The 18,776-nt window shown below is 45.4% G+C and overlaps 1 protein-coding gene across 4 annotated transcripts in view; it reads left to right on the forward strand.

Moving 5' to 3' along the window:
• LOC144179044 (acetylcholinesterase-like) overlaps positions 1–15,934 on the forward strand; it is a 116,391-nt gene extending 100,457 nt beyond the window's left edge. For all 4 annotated transcript variants that reach the window (XM_077707221.1, XM_077707222.1, XM_077707220.1 and 1 more), the window contains 3 exons: positions 968–2,466; positions 4,507–4,636; positions 15,810–15,934. In XM_077707221.1, coding sequence (XP_077563347.1) covers positions 983–2,466; positions 4,507–4,636; positions 15,810–15,872 — 1,677 coding nt within the window. In that variant the 5' untranslated portion in view covers positions 968–982 and the 3' untranslated portion in view covers positions 15,873–15,934. The remainder of the gene's footprint in view (positions 1–967; positions 2,467–4,506; positions 4,637–15,809) is intronic.
• The last annotated feature ends 2,842 nt before the right edge of the window (positions 15,935–18,776 follow it).

Raw genomic sequence — 18,776 nt, forward strand, 5'->3', positions numbered from 1 at the left:
TGATAGCGAACACGCAATCCTTATGTAAACAGTACGTGACCAAGAATCAAACCCAAAACAAACGTTAAGTACGTTGTTAGAATTTAGAAGTCTTCAAAATGATGAAATCGATTTGCGGACTCGTGTGCCGTGCACTAAACCCTCGTGATATCGAAGACTTGGGACAGAAAACTGGCTTCACTATAAGCCGCATTTAGTTAAAAGCGGGTGATTTGTTACGCAAACACTGCCACGGGAAATGCGAAAAACTTCCAGCAAAGTCAGAGTTCTGATAAAGCGATTACCTCGTGTCAGGGGTTTATGGTATTAATAGTATTTCGCTCTGATTTGCGATATATGCGAAACAGACTCCATAAACGTCGCCGTAGACTATTCCCATATTTTCTGCTGTCCAGTTTCTCAACCAAGTTAAGCCTGTATACCAGTGGCGGATTCAAATAAGTACGGGGGAGGGCTGTTCATCTTCCCCTTCCTCCAGCACGTTCGAGGTTAGCACTAACTATCAAGCCTCCAGGGTACAGGGCCACTCCACCTGCTGGCATACTGCAATGATACATGATGAAAAGTATAATATTTGAGCCTGTCTATGCAGTACGGACAAGAACAATGTCTGACATATTCTCTTCAGTGTCCTTTTAAGGATGAGTCGCACTTTGGCGCTGAGTTTTTCCTCGCTTTATTTCTCTTTTAGTTAACTGTTGTCGAGTGCTCTCTTTCTCGCATATTAGCAGTTGCGTTTCGCACGTTTCAGGCCATGATTTGTTTTAATGTGCTATAAAAGCGAACTAATTACTGCGACAGCCAATATAAACAGTTCCGAATGCAACACTATACAAGTTGTGCCGCATCGCTCACGTCGTCTTGCTCGGCACGTGACCAAAATGGTATTTTCATAACGGGGAAATTTGCTTAAAAACATGACTTCACCATTTTTGTTGCTATAGAATTGACGAAATTGTCCTTTCAGGAATTTCCGATCAACATGATGTGGACAGCAGTCATCCTCGCTGCCGTTTCGGTCACCGCGAGTACCCAAGATGTGAGCGATCCCATCGTGCACACCATCAGCGGATCGATGCGAGGCGTGGTTCTCCCTACAACAACCTCCGAGGTGCACGCCTATCTGGGCGTTCCGTTCGCCGAACCGCCGGTGGGAGAACTTCGCTTCAGGAGGCCGCTGCAGAAGAAACCATGGAAGGGTGTCCTGAACACCACCACGCTTCCTCCGCTGTGCCCGCAACTTCCAGCCCGAGTCAATAACTTCCTCCTCATCAAGCCCACGGACACGATCTCCGAAGATTGTCTCTACGTCAACGTGTTCGTTCCAATCAAAAACGATTCCTCCTTGAAACCCGTGATCGTGTACCTTCCGGGAGGCGCGTTCTCGTTCGGCGGCGTCTCTCTGGGAGTCATGGACGCCTCCGAGCTCGCTGATAGAGGCGACGTGATTGCGGTTGTCGTCAGCTATCGGCTGGGTGCCTTCGGCTTCCTCCACATGGACATCGACGACGCGCCGGGCAACACGGGCCTCTACGACCAGCTGCTGGCCCTCAAGTGGGTCAGGAACAACATCCGGTCATTCGGCGGGGATCCAGGGAGGGTGACGCTGATGGGTGAGAGCGCGGGTTCCATATCCGTGGGCATGCACCTGATATCGCCCAAGAGCAGGGGGCTGTTCAAGCGCGCCATCATGCAGAGTGGCAGCCCGTTCACCAGCGCTGCGGTCAGTGACAAATCGCAGGCTCTGCACAGAGCCGACCTACTCAGCAGGGAATTGAAATGCACCGGGGGTGAGGTTAAGAACGACGCGAAGGAGGTCGTCAGGTGTTTAAGGTCGAAATCGTTCAGGGAAATCCTGAACGCCACCACGGTTTTTAACTCGGGAGACTTGGACTCGTTCTTTCCCGTCTTTGGGGACGAGCTGCTGCCAGAGAAACCCGCAGCCGCACTGAAGCGCGGCAAGCTAAACGCCAACGAACTTCTGTCCGGCATCTGCGAAGCCGAGGGCGACTTCTTCCTTTACTACCTCTTTAACAGCATTCGGGACCTGACCGATATTGACGAGGTCCGGAAAGGAGAGATGGTGTTTCTTATCAAAGCTTTCATTACAACCATATTGGAAACCGACCCCAAGCCCATGATGGCGTACTACTTTGACGGCATGAACGCGACAAGCGGACCGGAACCGGTGTACGCTGCGGCTTCCCTGATCGGAGACCTGCAGTTCGGCTGTCCCACGGTTGGCTTTGCCAAGAGATTCCTGCGGCCGGACACGACGGTGTACATGTACCAGTGGTCCCAGCAGGCATCGTTCGTCGACTGGCCGGAATGGATTCGACCAACGCACGGGGATGATATCTTTTTCAACCTGGGTTCGGGTCTCAAGCTGGTGAACAATGCGACTGAGGACGACATCCGGGCTACCGAGAACTTCATCAATGTCATATCTACCTTCAGTCACACCGGGTAAGGCAATGTTTGAATTTTTCGCGTTGTAGTAACCACGTAAGTCTGACTGTTTTGTTCCTTGTCAACGTTTACTGAAGGGGACAATGCAAACACTTTAAATGTTAGATTCTGATTTTAGGCCCCCCTGTGATTTCCCGTAGATTCTTCATTACAAACAACAATTTTCACCCTCGTCTGGGTATTACAAACCAAACATATCAGCTCAAAACAGCAAGTATAACTAAAGCTGCGCTGTCTAACCCAAAATTTAGTATGTCTTTATTTTAACATAACCGCAATTCCCATGGCACGACGTTTATTAAGGTGTGCGACTTCTCTACTATTACTGTATTTTGTAGCAGAGACTGCTCTAAACATCTCCTTACGTTGTAAAGTTTTGCTTCTTGTTATTTCATTTCCTTAAACACTAGAACGATTCAACGCATAATTTTTGAATCAGCTCTTCACACCTTTACGTAAGTTATCGGTGCCTCATAAATGTAAAACGGTAATTCTTGTAAACGAAGTGAGTGCTAATTACTTTACCTTATCTAATCAACTGAAAACTATTTATTCTCGAGAATCTACTTTGCGCTCTCATTTTTTTTTTCTGTATAGAAAGACTGCAACAAAAAAGAACGTCAAGATGACAGTTTTACAACTTTGCATTTTGGTGACAACAATCTTTTGAAAATCTCTGTAGGCCTTCACTTACAATGGTTAGGATGTTAAGAAAGGGATGTGAAGAGCTTCAGCTTGTCGCGGACTATTTGCAGGCATGATTGACGAGATATAGATGGAACAGAACAACTGTCTTGTGTAGTCGGTTGAAAATTATCTCGTTTAATTTTGTGGCTCGCACTCCGCGTACAATAAGAAAAATATTGCGTTGAAGGCTCCTCTATTCGATTCCTTTCGCTGCCCGAAAAAAATAAGAAACAAGCACGAGGGCTGTGCGATAAATTCAAACTTCCCGTTCCATCAACTCATGAATAGGGATATTCTGGTTAAATAAACGACACCGCCTTTCATATAGATCCTGGGGTTGCTTAGCGGCATCACAATTCCCGAACTTTCTGTAAAATGAGAGCTTTTTAAAAATAAAATGTACGCGGGGTCCGTGAATTTAAACTACTTCAGCTGTTCTTGTTGTAAATCACCACACTTGTTCTGAAGTTCCGCTGAGGTCCATTGAGCTAGATAGGACAATTTTGATTGGCGTAGTTTTTGTGCATCGTCATGCACCGCTCTGTTGAGGGAAATCTGTTCAATGAGCGAGACATGCATGCTACATTGCACAGCATGTTGTGATTTCATTTTCCCAGTGTTTGCTGCGCATACCGGACAAGTTACCGTGCATTTTAGCTCTCAAGATGGATTTTCAACGTCGCAGAAATCCTAGAATCGACCTTCCAAGTTTTAATTCATTCAGACTGATAAAACACTCAGGAGCCATCTACGCGTGTTCGTATGGTAATACGTATTTAAAAGAGGAAATACAGATATCGCAGTAATGCTTCTGTAAAATACACAGTAGTAGCTGTGACAACCATCAAACAGACAATTAGTTTAGTTTTATTTGTTGCAGCTTATGCTGCCACAAACTTTAATGTAACTTTTAGTGTCCCTGCCAAAACATTGCATATTAAATTACAGCCGCTGAGTAGCCCTTAGTGAAAATGTTGTTATGCATAGCGTTCATATAAGTAACACTTTATTAGCGAGTTTTAGTGGATGTACTTACACTTAAGTCACTTATTCTTCCGCTGTTACGCAACTTGTCGTTGCAAACGTACATAGCTTGTTGGTATTGTAGAATACGCTGTCAGGAATACGTTGTCAGCGATGTATCACATGACCCGCTATTTTTAATCATAAATGCCATGTAACACGCATAATTAGGCATACAAAATTTAGAACAGGGCAACTATCGCTAAAGCAAGTGTTCACAATGGCAGCAACGGTTCTTCCTGAATGACCCGGATGTTAACATTGATGTTTGGTGCGCATCGGAAAATTATTGGGTATGCGGCTCTGGGGGATCTTTTTCCCTTCCAGAGTTCCGAAGGTGCTGGACAACACCCCGTGGCCGAAGTTCAACGAAGAGGAGCAGTACCTAGATCTTCGTCGTGAAGGAAACGTACTGAAGAAGCGCTTGCTTCAGGACGCTTGCGAATTTTGGAGCAAGGTGCGTCCTTACGAATGATAAGACATATTTTCAAGCTCCACTTTGACGCTGTTTAAGTTCAGTCCCACAGTTCAGTCCCACAGTTGTTAATACGCAAATTAACTACTCTTTAAATGCAGTGAGGCAAACTCTGGCGACGTTGAGGTAACATACAACAAAGCAATGCCACTGACCGGAACCACTGCGGTCTCAATAGCTGTGTAGGGCTGCAGTTTAGAGTACTACAGACAAAATGTAATTATTGAATATTTACACTAATATTTCTATACAAGGAGATATGCATATCTAAAGTCAAAGTCACGAAGTAGAGGGTTCGGTGGCATACCACCCGGTCAGGTTGCATAATGCAAGAGATGGAAGAATTAAAAATGGCGTTCTGGGAGCGCTACGGCTCCCTTGTTCGCAGTATTGAACAAGATATCGGTAGCGTTTTCGAAACAACGTTTTTTTTTAATTTGTGACTTGGTCAGTGACGTGTGTTTCATCGTTTGCATTAAGCCAAAGTTAGAAAATGTTTTCTTGCATTGTTGTAATTTTTTCTCAGGTGAGGTCAGTGAAGCCTTGATGGCCATATAAAAGATGTGTCATTTTCCGGACAATCTAGAGTTACATGTGCTTGTCAAAAATACTGTCCAATATTTACAATTTATTTTAGGCACATTTACGTACATTTTGATATTTTTTTCCTACGCAGAGCATGTTTTTAATATAGGGTGTCATGTTCCGATATTTAGCAACGTTATGTTTATATGGATATTTTATATTATCTGTTCTTCAGCCTTCATGTGAGCCCCAGATATATAAATGTGACACAGGGTACCACAGAAGCTATTTTACCAGAAAATATTTCACTATTGCTTTCACCATCGACAGAATAGTGATAATGTAAATCGAGCAGACGTTCCTGTGGAATGCTAACCGGTTTGCGTTAACCCATTTCTTTGTGCAAAGCTATCATTTGTTTACAACCCACACGATATTTTTTGTTTTCGTTTTTTATGTGACTAGTCCTTTCAAATTTCACCCATTTTCTAGTCTCGCCAAAGTGCAGTGTTCACTTCCTGGTTTTTAAAACAAACTTAGATTTTGAAGCAAAGCTTCCCTAAAGCCACTGTACATACAAAATCCTCGAAGCTGACATTTTACAATTCGTCCAACGTCTTCAATTTTCGCATAGGTCCTTCATAGTCACTATCATGACATACCATGTTATAGTGTGTCAATAATTATTTTTGGGAATATAAAAAAGTGTGTAGTCCAGGTCACCCCGCAAACCACGCTAAATTGAATTTGGGATATTGATGCTTACGGTACATTTTGTGTAACGGCTGGATCAAGAGGTATTCTCCCGAATTCATGCGCAAAACAGTGAGTGAACATTCTTCAATTGTGAAGTAATAGACTTGATTCCGTTGAACGTTTTAAAGGCTCATTTGGAATTCATGTTACGGCATCGAAGAAGCTTTTTCATTTTCGGGTGTTCATCGGAAACAATATACAGTATTTGTGAGTGTCAAGGTCTTGTTGTACATCATGTCTTACCACATAGAACATATCGCAATGTGTCCTCTCTGGTGCACGTTTTGAGCATGCAGTAGCTCACCAGTTTATGAGAACGTTTTTAACACTGAAATAATTATTCAAGAAAACAATGCAGGATAAGCCGCTTCACAAACTCTGCAAAAATTATAGCGTAAGAAACAAAGCCTATAATATCGATTAATACAAGGGGTGAAAATTGACCGACGAGACCACACAATTTTGTTTTCGTTTGGCCGCTGTATTGCATGTGGTGCGTATACATCACTGCCGCTTTCCTGGTTAATGAACCGTTGAATTGTAATTGCAGCAATAAAGATATTATGGTTCATTGTGTGTCCTTACTGGTATGACTGGGGTTTGCATGTTCTGAGTGGTGTTCTGCATGTTTTTGTTGCGTTCTTTAGGGACGGTACGCAGGAGAGGTGAAAGCACATCCATAGAGCATGCGACTGTTTTCGGTGACCTTTTGGTTTTTATTTAAAATGGACTAACACCATTGAAGAACAGAGTTTACGGGGTTGTTTGTTCTCACGAGTTTAATGTTTGCTTTTCTAGCATGTTGAAACCCTCCCTTTCTAGAAAGGACGACTAAATTAGGGTACAGACACCGCGCTGCACAATTTTCAGCTGCGTTTGACTGTCCTATGCCCGTTCTTGCTTGCATTCAGTATGTGACGCATGTCTTAGAAAATTCTCGGTAACTTTCTTGGCGTTGTTTTTATGACACCTCTTTTGTGGGGCCACATTCTTGAGACCGCACGACTGGGGAAATACTACAGCGACCACGGTGCGTAAGAATTTAAAGAACGTAACAGCCCTATAAAACTGTTCACCACAACAAGTGAGATCCTTAATTACGTTATTTGTGCCTGCAAACCAGTTTCACCGGAAGGAAAAACCTGAGCCACGTTCAGGTAATCGGAAACAAGCTAACTACTGTAAACCCTCGTTGTAACAAAGCACCCAGGGCAGGAAACAGACTTTGTTATGGACGGTATGCTTAGTTAACAGCCAGGATGATTTGAACGCCGTGCTTTACAGTTGGGATAGTGAAAACGCTTCGAATAAAAATTCGATTCGAGCAATTTCGTTGTAGCAAGTGTTTGTTGCGCACTGTAGTTCTTTTGGCGAAGCACTTAAACAAACGCATCCATTATGATGTAACTGACTCTAAAACAAAACAGCACCGTTTCATGAAGTCACTTACTCGAGAATGCGTGCCTCCAGAAAAAAACAGTCTCTTAACCGCCATCCTACGCCGACACCATAAGACCAATTTCAGACGCATGCCTACTTAACAATGGTTATGCAAGCAGCGGTGCCTTGTAGCTATAAATGTTCACACAATTATGGGTGCGCTTGCGAAAAACAGTAACTCCTTTAAATTCAGCTATTCTAAAATCTGTTGGAAGTGTGTTCCTGTCACAGATGTTCCTTACGCATTCAAAATTTTCTTAGTCTTACTACGTCAGAAATTCATTCCCAGTTAAAAAGCACTCTTTTATTGCGATATACGTCGACTTTTTCTGGTCACGCTTATTCGTACAAGCCGTGTTCACCATGCGAAAGGAAACAAGTTTTGGTGCTTTATATCTGTCATGTGACCAAAAAAAGAAGTTTCACAACAATGCCATGTCAACGCTTACTGTTTAACCTGAACTTCAAATCATGCTCCTTTAGAATTTTAATGGAAAGCTTTCCTTCGTTCGCAAAGGTTATGATAAAGGCTTCTGAAATATTTAGAGAGTCACATAACCTATCCCAACAGCCTAAGTTCAGAAAAAAGGATTTGGGGGGCTCTCAAGCGGCTGGGGTTCGCTTAACCGGTTGGAACTGAACCGGTAACCACAAGACCAGCTTGTGTTTCATAATACCAAACGCCCTTCCCAATCTAGTCTTTCATAATATCCACAACACGCTTCCTCCAAAAACTTATCTCTGTGCTAGTCATTTTACATAACTCCCATGTACAACTAAGGTGACAAGCGTAACCGGTTGCGCCCTGGACGTGACCACCTCTCAACAGAGCTCCGGGTCAGCGGTGTAAATATGGCCGCCCACGCCAGTAGACAGGTAAAATAACACCGAAAAGTGAGTCGTTTTGCCGAATTTGGCAATGAAATGTTTCCGAACACAGCGTACACCTCCAGTGTAAAATGATGGCAAGATATTTCATCATTGCGGAAGTTGTCTACCGTCAACCGCCACCAGCAGGATCTAAAGGCGATGAAGGTAGGGGGGGCGGTGCAGGGGCACCTTTTTTTTGTATCTCAGCTAGAGGGTGCAAAGAACTTTAGTTTAACAGGTAAACATGGCTGTATAAGCGAATTTATTGTTCGTAATACTTAGAAATGGCTTTTCATTACGCGAATTACACAATATCATTGTTTTGCAGGCCAGTAATGTTAGAACTTGCGGAAAAAGCAATCGCTGGAGCAGGTTTTGCCGTAGATACCGAACTTGATCTGTGGAATGGATGACCGTAATTATCTTCATAATATACCGGCAACAATGTCAGTCGTGGTAGAAGCTGCTGTAAAAGTAAAGGTAGGGAGCGGTAGCCGAGAAGTTTGCTGTGATCAGCCTGTAATATTTAAAATAACGCTGTGCTATAAACGTATTGTCTCTGTTAATTAACTCAGTCTAAGATGATATTAGTCAACAGTGGCCGGGAGAAACGATATCACCTATCCTTAAACGTGAATACCTCCAAACCCAACTATACAGGACCATTGCAATCTCCGTATACGGAGACTTTGCTGCTTGTAGTTCCAGTGACATGAATATTCGATTGGGGCTACAGAACTGGTCGGGCAAAACGAGCAATTTACATGCCCACTTTTATATCGATTAGCATTTGTTTGAGCATGAGCATCTCCAAATGTTCGTGAATAAACATATTATGTCATCCAAGACGTTCAAGTTGTTTAAAACCCGCATTACAAATTATTGAAGAAAGTTCTCCAACCGTTTAAGCAAGTTCTCCAAGGCCGTTTGCTCACAAATGAAGGTTTGACCGTTTTAGTTTTTAGTAATCAATATTTTTGTATTTCTGAGTTTTCTAGCTATTGGTGCGCACTTAAAAACACGAATCAGTACACGCAAGCCATAACACGTCTCACCTTAGAGAATATCCAGTTCAATAAGCACATTCAATCAGAGTTTTTCACTATATGCCATTGCGGGACATCCAACAGGGCAGAAGAAATTGCGTTTTAACGTGCTGTATATCGATAGGGGAACCACCCAATCAACTGCAAGCAGTAATATTGACCCTGTGCCTCCAAAGCACGCCAGCCGAGGCGTATAAAACTGTTGAAAGTATCTACTTTTAAAAAAGTGTCACAGCGCATCAAAAATATTCGCAATACTTGAATTCGTTCAACTTACGCGGCTTTTGCACGTTCATGTGCTTATTTACGGGCGTCACGCCTGTACACCAGATAAAACTTTGTAAGTGATACTTATTGGCATGGGATCATGGTACTGGCATGCGTATAAGAACTCTGGTCTGCACGAACCATGAAGGATGGTACGAACCAAAAGGATAGCGTCGCCACCTGGGGTTAGTCATCAAACACAAGTGGGCGCTCGTAGCTGCTACAGTTGCCGGTGGAGGACGCTTCACCAAGGCCTCCTACGTGTTTCGTACTTTCCTCCGTGGTTTAATGTACTGCGCCAATACATACCGCATGCGTGCGGCACGCACTGTGCGGGGCGGAAAATACGCCCAAGGATACTTGCCGGCGTTGTTTGCTAAGTTTAGCTCCGGTGTCTCAAGGAACCACGTATAACGGACTGGTTTCGTGCGCTGTCTCTCTGGGGGTTATTCACGGACACGCTGGGTCAAATTATCCGGAAGTGGACACTTTGTTGCTTTATTCTTTTTCCCGGCCCTCATGACGTCGTTTAGGTTGGCGAGGCTGTTATTTTTGTACCCTGCATAGACGGAAAGTGGCACACTGGGCATGATTGCCGTCGTTCAGCAAAATATGCGTAATAAAGTTGGTGGGATGGTTCCTCTTTCCCGATGTAGGAATATAGAAGTGATCCTACGCGCATATACTTTAATATGGTGCCGACTTGCCATAAAAAGGTAGCTACGCCGGTGAATCCGCTGTACAGTCGGCTCCGCTCACTTGTAACGACGATTTGTTATTTCAATGAATGAATGTGCTTTATTTAAAGGAGGCACGAAGCCCTTTGGGGGAAGGAGGTAAGGGGGGAGGGCATGAAGTGGGATACCACTAAAGTTCATTGTGGGATCATAGGTCCTTTCGAGGGCGTCTTTGTTCTTGGGTGCCGTTAAAAAAAACATGGTCAGGCCCGCTCTATACTGCTTTGTAGAGACCACTCTCTAGTGCGTATCGGCCTATTGCTTCGAGTAAGGATGCGTTACTACGGAGTAGCTGTAAGTGCGCGCGAGCGACAGATGGCAGTGGCCACTTAGGGCGTTGTCTGTAGAGGCGAAATAACACTAAATTCCCATTGGCTGTAAAGGCGGGTAGGCACCAGCCTGACGTTCCCACTGGCTGCAGCTCGTCATCGGCTGCGACTCGTGCAGAGCCAGCCGAAGTTCTGGTGTCACAGCGCCAGTGGTGGGGTGGGGAGGGGGTTTAACTGGTCTCAGCCAGAGGCGCAGCAGTCCCCTTCCAGCCGAACTGCTTGGCGTGGCGCTACACCATGATCACTTCTATGGCGGCGCCGCAAGCACCAGCATGTCATTTCGGGCTATACGTATACGTCATCCTGGGAGCGACCAATAAAGACAATAATGCGTTCACATTAACCACTGACAAGAATGGCGGCTTAGGTACCTTCAGGGTTTCTTTTTGCTAATGCCGCTATGGAACCACGGCGAGTGACTAGCGATTGTCCTTGCGGCCGGCGGAATGTACTACGGGAAGAGACTCGTAGGGGTGTGCGAATATCAATTTTTTTAATTTCGAAGCGAATTCGAATAATAAAAACAAAGTTCGAATCGAATCGAATATTTTTCGAATATTTTTCGAATACGAATACTTATTGTGTTTTGTAAAATTAATGTTTTCACCATCTAGAGACACAAAAACTGCAACTTTATTGCACAGCAAATCACACAAAGTAAAATTAGGAATTACACAATACCATTGCACTCAACAGGTTAAGGTCTGCACTCACTTAAATGTTAACATGGAGAAAGGCTAACTGCTCTACATGTTCGGGGAGCAGTGACAACCTCCTGCTCGTCACCACTTTATCAGATATCGAAAACAGCCGCTCACTTGAGACACTAGTAGCTGGCATGCCCGAGCCCGTGCACATTGCCGCGCGCTGATACAGTAAAATCTTGATGATACTAATCTCGCGGGACTGCGAAAAATATTCGTATCATCCGAAATTCGTATGAACCAACACAGACCAAAAAATTTAGCGCTGAAAAAAGTTTTCGTTTATTTCTTTTCCTACTTTCGCGTGAAGAAATTCGTGATTTTTTCTGCTTTTTTTAACCCCCGTGTCGCAAAGCAGTCCTTTCTGGAGCACGTAAAGCTTCGCGCTCGTCTCCTCACTCGCTGTGCCCAAGCTCGCTACACGCCGCAACAGCCAAGCGTGAACCGCATGGTGCGTTTTTGCACGCGATTCGCTCGCCTCGGCTCTGCGAGCGCTGTATTTTCACGCCCACATCGACGATTTCGCGCCCGCGGTAGCGCCTACCTCGGCCAGAAAATGACGCACGACGCGCGCGGCAGAATGGAGGAGCCTGACTACTTGCGATGAGATCGAGACAGCCGGCTTGGCTCCGCCGGAGATGGTTAGGCTTAGCACCCCGGCAAATATTTTACGGGCGCTTTCACTAGCGACGCGGATGATGTTTTATAGTACCGTTTTCGCATGCAATATCAGCTCCTTTACCGCACAAGCAACTTCGTGTCTCCCTTGAGCCGCATTTTAAAGAGCGGTTAGAAGCGGTCGCTCGAGCGCCCGCGCCACTTCGCGGCTGGTGCCGACGCCATGTTGACGCCGCCGGCCGCGCCGCGCGCAGCGTGGGGGTGGTTTCGCGGCGGTGTCAGCGCATTGGGCGTGCGCAGAGCGTTTTCGCGAGCAGAAAACAACAGCCCGGCCGTTTCTGGAGAAAGAGTGACAAACAGGGGAGCGAGAGCCTTCACTTGCTCGTTCGGCAGTCGGGTGCCTTGCCGGCTCGTTCGTATCTTCCGCCGGGCCCCGCAGGTCCGTTCGTAACAGCCGAAATTTTTCCCATTGCAAACCATGCAATTTCGCCGGTACTTTTCGGAAATTCGTATCATCCCGAAATTCGCACCCCCGGAATCGTATCATCGAGAGTCCACTGTAAATAAACACCGATACAGACACGCTCTGAATTTTTTTTTTTTTTAGTTTTGGGTGGTTCGAATATTTCGAACAATAAAAGTGTCGTTCGAATCGAATCGAATACCAAAAAATTCGAATCGAATATTCGAAGTTTCGAATATTCGAAGTTTCGAATATTCGCACACCCCTAGAAGAGAGTGAAGTAGGTTTCAGCATCCTGCTAAGAAGCCAGCTTTTGCAAACCATCATTTTCTCTCACTCACTCTACGAGACGGCAATAGACTGTTTCACATAAAACCAGCATATATGCTGCAAACGAATTAGATTTGCGCGCTAATATGTAAAAGATATCACTCGCCCTGACTTCCCCCTTTTTATTTGTATTATTAGGTCTAAAATTTACCCTATACGCTGGCACACAGTTTTTATTCCTCTATTTTGCATAAATTTTCGCATTCCGGAACAACACGAAGCCATTGATATATTCGATCAGAATGAAAAAACCACGTGGTTTTGGACGTACAGTCCGCAATGCACTTATTGGAGGGGGGGGGGGGGGGGCTGCTGTTAAGCGTTTTTTGTTGTTGTTGCCTTCCTCTTCATTTTTATTGTGTCATCAGTCATATTTCAAAAGAAAGAAAGACCCGTCGGTTTTATTGTTGATTCCGGAATCCAAAACGAACTACGTTCTGAGGCTGATGTAGTTTTTTGAATGCCGGATATCACTGCAATTTGTTTGTAAGCCGTAAGATGGAAGAGAAAAAAGTGCGTCGAATGGCTGCAGAGAAATATACGCACCAACAGTGCTCCCTAGAAGGAACTGCGCTCAGCTTGTGAGTCTTTCTGGGTGTTAAAGCAATTTAGCGAGTCCCATCTTGCGGCTACCTGTAGTTCACCTTTATCATAGAACGCCCTAAAAGGCACACAATTAGGAGATCAGATGAGCTGACAAACAAAAGCTTAAAAACAAACAAAACAAAAGCTTAAAGCTGTTTGCAAGAAAGATGGAAGCATTCAATACATTGGTTTGCGACGCGGCCAGAGTGAAGGAAACCGGAGATGCCGAACCTCCATTTCAGTGTTTGTGGCAGCTGGGCTGAGGGGTGAGTGTGGAGGTTTGGTGGAAGTAGATAAAGGCTAAAAATAGTCAACCCTGTCACGACTTGTACGATTTATTTGCGATAATGGTATTGGAATTCTGTGGGTCAGTGTTTGCGCGCTCTATCAACTGCTTCTAGTATATCTTCGTCTTAAAATCTCCTAGATTCGTGCCTGTTGCAGCTTCACTACAATGTCCTGCAATGACGGCGTGGGTGACGACGTCACCGACATCTATGTTGGCCGGTGTTGTCAGATCCCCCTCACACGTAACGCACGCTTTAAGTACCACTGAACTTGCCGCGTCAGAGGTAGCATTGAGCTGGCCTATTTCCCTGCGCAACGATACGGGGTCGCAGAACCGGCTACGAATGAATGAACAGTGACTCGTATGTTGCACTAATATTTACATGTAGGCTAATTACATCTCCATTTAAATCACCTGCCTCAAGTTAGCTGACCTGAAAATTGGCCTAATCCTGTTGTGCATTCACAGTCTTAGCCAACCCCCCGGCAGGGTATTTTAGCCAACTTCTTAGCCAACCCCCATCGCAATCTTCTGTGCGGACTGCCCCGTGGAACGGGGCGCATGGCTTGACGGGCACTACAGAATTCGCGAGGAAATCTCAGGGCAGCTTCACTCAGGGCAGTTTATATTTGTCGCACCCAAAACTTTTCCTTGAAAAGCCACCTTCCACTTTTCGTCTCGTTGTGCGCATAGGGAAGCGTCGCGAGACGATGGAAATCTTGGAGGGCGTGTTCTCTAAGGCAGCGCTCCGAAAACAACGCGCGACGTTTGGAAACAGCGGTTACGAGTCTCCCACGATTGGCCCGAAGCTACTCAGCGCATGACGTAATCGCGCTGCGGACCAATTACGTGAGACCCGGATTCGTCGTTTCCAAACTACACGTGCCGTTTTCAGAGCGCTGCCTTAGAGATTACGCGCGTCGATCACTATTGTCCCCAGTGAACGGCAATAAATCAATTTAATGGGCAAATCCATAACACGAGGAACGCAGTAGGCAACAGAGCAAACCTACTCCAAATGGCAATCCTCGAGCTTTTCCTCTTCGGCTTCGATAGTAGGTACCGTGGCGCATACCCAAGTGGCGCGATGGAAAGAAGACGCCCATCACCAATAGGTTTAAACACTAGAATCACTGCGGCAGTATGCTCTGCAGGATGATGGAAGCTCTACATGTCGACCACTATCATAAGCCAAGAATGTTGTTATAATCATTCATTTGGCTACTGATAATTCTTTCGTCTTCAATGCCATCAAACTTGTACCAAGGTAAACTTGAAGGAAATTCCCGGGACGCGAACACCAGCCTGATAGCCTATTACTGATAGCATATTACTGATAACATATTACTGATAGCCGCAGCCCAGAGTGAATTTATAGCTGAACTTATTTTTAATCACAAATTGAAGCGGCTGGCACACAATGTAACGCAGTTGAATACTTGTAAAAGACGCATTCAAAAATTGTAATTGCTAAATAATCTCGTTCTGATGCGGTGTGTGACCATTTTTGGCGTCTACATAGCTCGGCAAACCTGTGCGCATGTTACAAGATAGTAAGAGTACTGAGTAATATTTCTTTTTATTAACATATAACACGCTTGTGAGAGGCCGAAGTAAAAACCTAGCTTCTTTAAGGCTTTTAAGTAACCTTCAAAATACCGTTCGAATACCCCTACCCCCCTGCCCATTTTCAAGACTAAATACGAAAACGAAGGATCATAAACATATGACTTCATTTACTTAAACACGCAGTATACATGAGCAATTAGTACGCATCCCGTGCCGTGGTCATCCCTACAACAAAAATCGCCTGCCCCCCACACCTCTATTTTTTCTCTGATTGCAAGGCACGCACCAAGTGTTGTCACGACCCACTCTAAAGCTGCGGGGGCATAAACGGGCTTTAGCTCTTTATTTGCAACGCGTCTGTCGCCGCTAACGAGCTTTAGCTCACCGATGAATACAGTGCTCAAAGGAGCCTCCACCAAAAGTATTATGGAACAGTTTCAAACAACGCCAAATTGCATGGGGAAATCGCTTTAGCACATATAAAGCAAGAACATGAATGCTGAAGCAATTTTTCTACAAGTTCTACCCATTACTTTTGCCCATGATGTCGAAGAATTATTGAGACTGAAAACTTTGAAAGGATGTGCGCGCTTAGGGATTTCATTCACGGCTTCTTTCTTTCCGCAGCAAATGCGAGCAGCATGCCAGAAGCGAGCTTCTGCGGGTCTGGAAACCATGACGTTTTGTTGACGGCAGTACCTCGAACAACCCATTCATCATCCCTTGTTGCACCGACTCACCTAATAAAGTTGCGTTCGGGGCTGGTTCCCCAGAATGCATTTGCGTGTACATGGCACCTTGGAGTAGAGAGAAAGAGGGAGAAGGGGAGAGACACTTTTATTCACGGCTGGGTCGGGGGGAGCGGGTGGAGGGGACGAGGGCAACCTGGGTCTCCAGGGTCTAACTCTTCAAGGTCTCGTCACATCCCGCCGTGCGGAGCCAACAAGACGTTTCTTGCGTCAATAAACGGCCTTTCTTTTGAGAAAAAGGGGAAATTTTGGAGTACATTTCGCCTTCAAATAACTGGTAACAAGTGTGTTGACATGTATATGACACACACGCACACACGCACACACGCACACGCACACGCAATCCGCGCTATAAACTGCGAAATTTCTGTTCCGCTCCTGAATACGGACCATGGCGTGCCCGTCACTGGTTTCTCACAAGGAGCAGCATCGTGTCTTCGCCCTGGTTTATTTATCGTCACAAGTGATTAGCGGGCAAATCTTGACCACCTCTCACGAGTGGTATGACGAACCCATTTGTAATTCCGAGCAACCAATGTTAGTGAGGAGGTGGCCGTGGTAATGACCTCACATGTGAGATAAGTCGTGAAAAACGTCAGGATACACACTAAAGCATGCATCATATTTCAAATTAGAAGCTTCCTTCTAAAGGAACTTGAAATAAGTACGGGCAATGCTTGACGGAACGTTTAAGCGGCCGCCGCAGAAGAAAATAGAGTAACCAGCTCCTAACCAAGTTTTCAGGCCCCTTTTTTTGCCTCCACTGTTTCCCGGAAAGTTCGAGTTCTTCGGTGAAACTAAAGGCACCAGCGAACAGCAATAAAATCAACTTAAAATACATTTATAGGGCAGAGTCATACCTAATAACTCGCACATGAAGGGCTAGGTTTGACACTAAAAAACAAGCCAAAGCCAACTACACAATCCGCAATAACCTGCTACAAGGAAACCCGATGATATACATTATTTGAACAATGACGAACATACACAGTATCCTTGAAGCCGGTGCCCTGAGTCTCAGAACAGCGATCATCACATCCAGCATACTTTACTCTTCGCCACACCAAAGCCCAACAAGGGCCATCTCAAATATATAGAGAAAATTTTGAGAGACACCTTTAAATTGCACATGGGGTGCCTTCATGTATGATTCAACAGAGACACTGGAGTACACTGCCGCAACAAATATTTTAGGGACTACTTGACGGCAGACGATAGATAAGACTCAACTACCGCGTAGCACCACATGGACATAAGCATCCGAGACTACCTGAATGCGACAACAGCCGACGGGAGGGAAGCGCTAGCGCACAATCCGAGCACGGCGCATGGGCTAGAATCTACACTGGCCACTGGCCCGTAACCTACCTCCACAGAAAAAGAGAGGCAAACCCTACGCTCAAGGCCATCCTGACATTCAGCAGATCAACAAGACAGAGCCACAAATGGGACTGAACGACACCGAGGCCAGCCGCCGGCATGAGACGGGTGTCGTCGTTGACGTAGACAAACTATGCCCTCATCACAGCGGCTACTGAACTTGACCTCAAAATAAATGTCGGTATGGAAGCAAGGGCAATTGTGCGTACAATGGAGCCTTCCTGCAGTCCTGAGCCAGGCAAGCTATGCGGCCTACATTTTCACATTTGCAAAGACTTACAGGCAGCATGGAGGTAACTTCTTTGCAACCCAATTGCCAGCAACACCGCAAGTATAATTTAACAAGGCTCACGTGCAACTCGGAAGTGTTACAAGGTGACCTGCGTACCCGGCCACACGGGCATATAGGAAATTAGAGCGCAGGTGGAGTCGTCGAGCGTCGAATATCAGTACGCTTGAGCAGAAACGTAGAAACGGGGTGGGGGAGTTAACTCCCCTCCCCTCCCCCCAACCTTTTTTTCAGGTGGTGCGTAAGCCAGGGGTATTGTTCTTTTTGTCAAAGCTCCTCTCTTTCGATAACTCGAGCATACATTGGCGCAATCAAGTAAAATACAGCGAGTTAACACCAGAGATCCGGTAAATGAACAGCCCGCTAAAACCGACGGAAATGCCCAAAACAACACAAACCATTCCCGCGTTGGCAATCCACTGTGGTCAGACAAATCAAATAAACAGGCCACAAAACACCTCACTCACAGATTCCACTGATTTCCAGGTACCCTAATGGGTGGGATCTCCGGTGTTTACCCTAGCATGTATAACACTCTTTGGACATGCACACACAAAACCCCTCAACAAATACGCCCTACCCACCTCCTCACGCCCCAATATGGGAAGGAAGATGTCAGACTCCAATAGTAAAGTACAGCAAGAATTGCTTAGCGGCGAGGAGATCATCCTGGTGTCCATCCCGGGTAGGTAGGTAAGTAGGTTAACTGGTTTATTCAGTGGAGAATTTGAAAGCCAACGTACCCCGGCTACTCCACTTCACAGAATGAAGGATCATAGACCTGGTTAAACAACTCACCAATTCACGACAAAGTTCGTGAGGTCTGCATAGATGGGGTCTATAAAAAGTCCTCCTGGGTTCGTGTTCACGGGTTCGTGGTGAAAGGCTTACACTGACGGCTAATATTCAGACGCTATACCTGTCTCATTTTGACGGCCAGCGTCAGGCGTTGGACCTAATGGAGTCTCTAGGCTTTCCATACGATTTCTTGCTACTGGCAGTTTGTGGTACAGTTCACGTCTTTTGCGGGAGTACAAGGGGCAGTCTAATCACACATGGACATCTTCCTCAGGCCCTCCGTATGCGCAGGATAGTTAGTTTGTACAGTTAATTTTGAAAAACAAAGAATTTGTATAGGCAATGCTGAGTCGCGAACTTAAAAGTTCCTTCTAGAAA

The sequence above is a fragment of the Haemaphysalis longicornis genome, unplaced genomic scaffold (genome assembly GCF_048455015.1).
Source record: "Haemaphysalis longicornis isolate Haplotype H1 unplaced genomic scaffold, Haemaphysalis longicornis Haplotype H1 scaffold_4, whole genome shotgun sequence".
NCBI lineage: Eukaryota > Metazoa > Arthropoda > Arachnida > Ixodida > Ixodidae > Haemaphysalis > Haemaphysalis longicornis.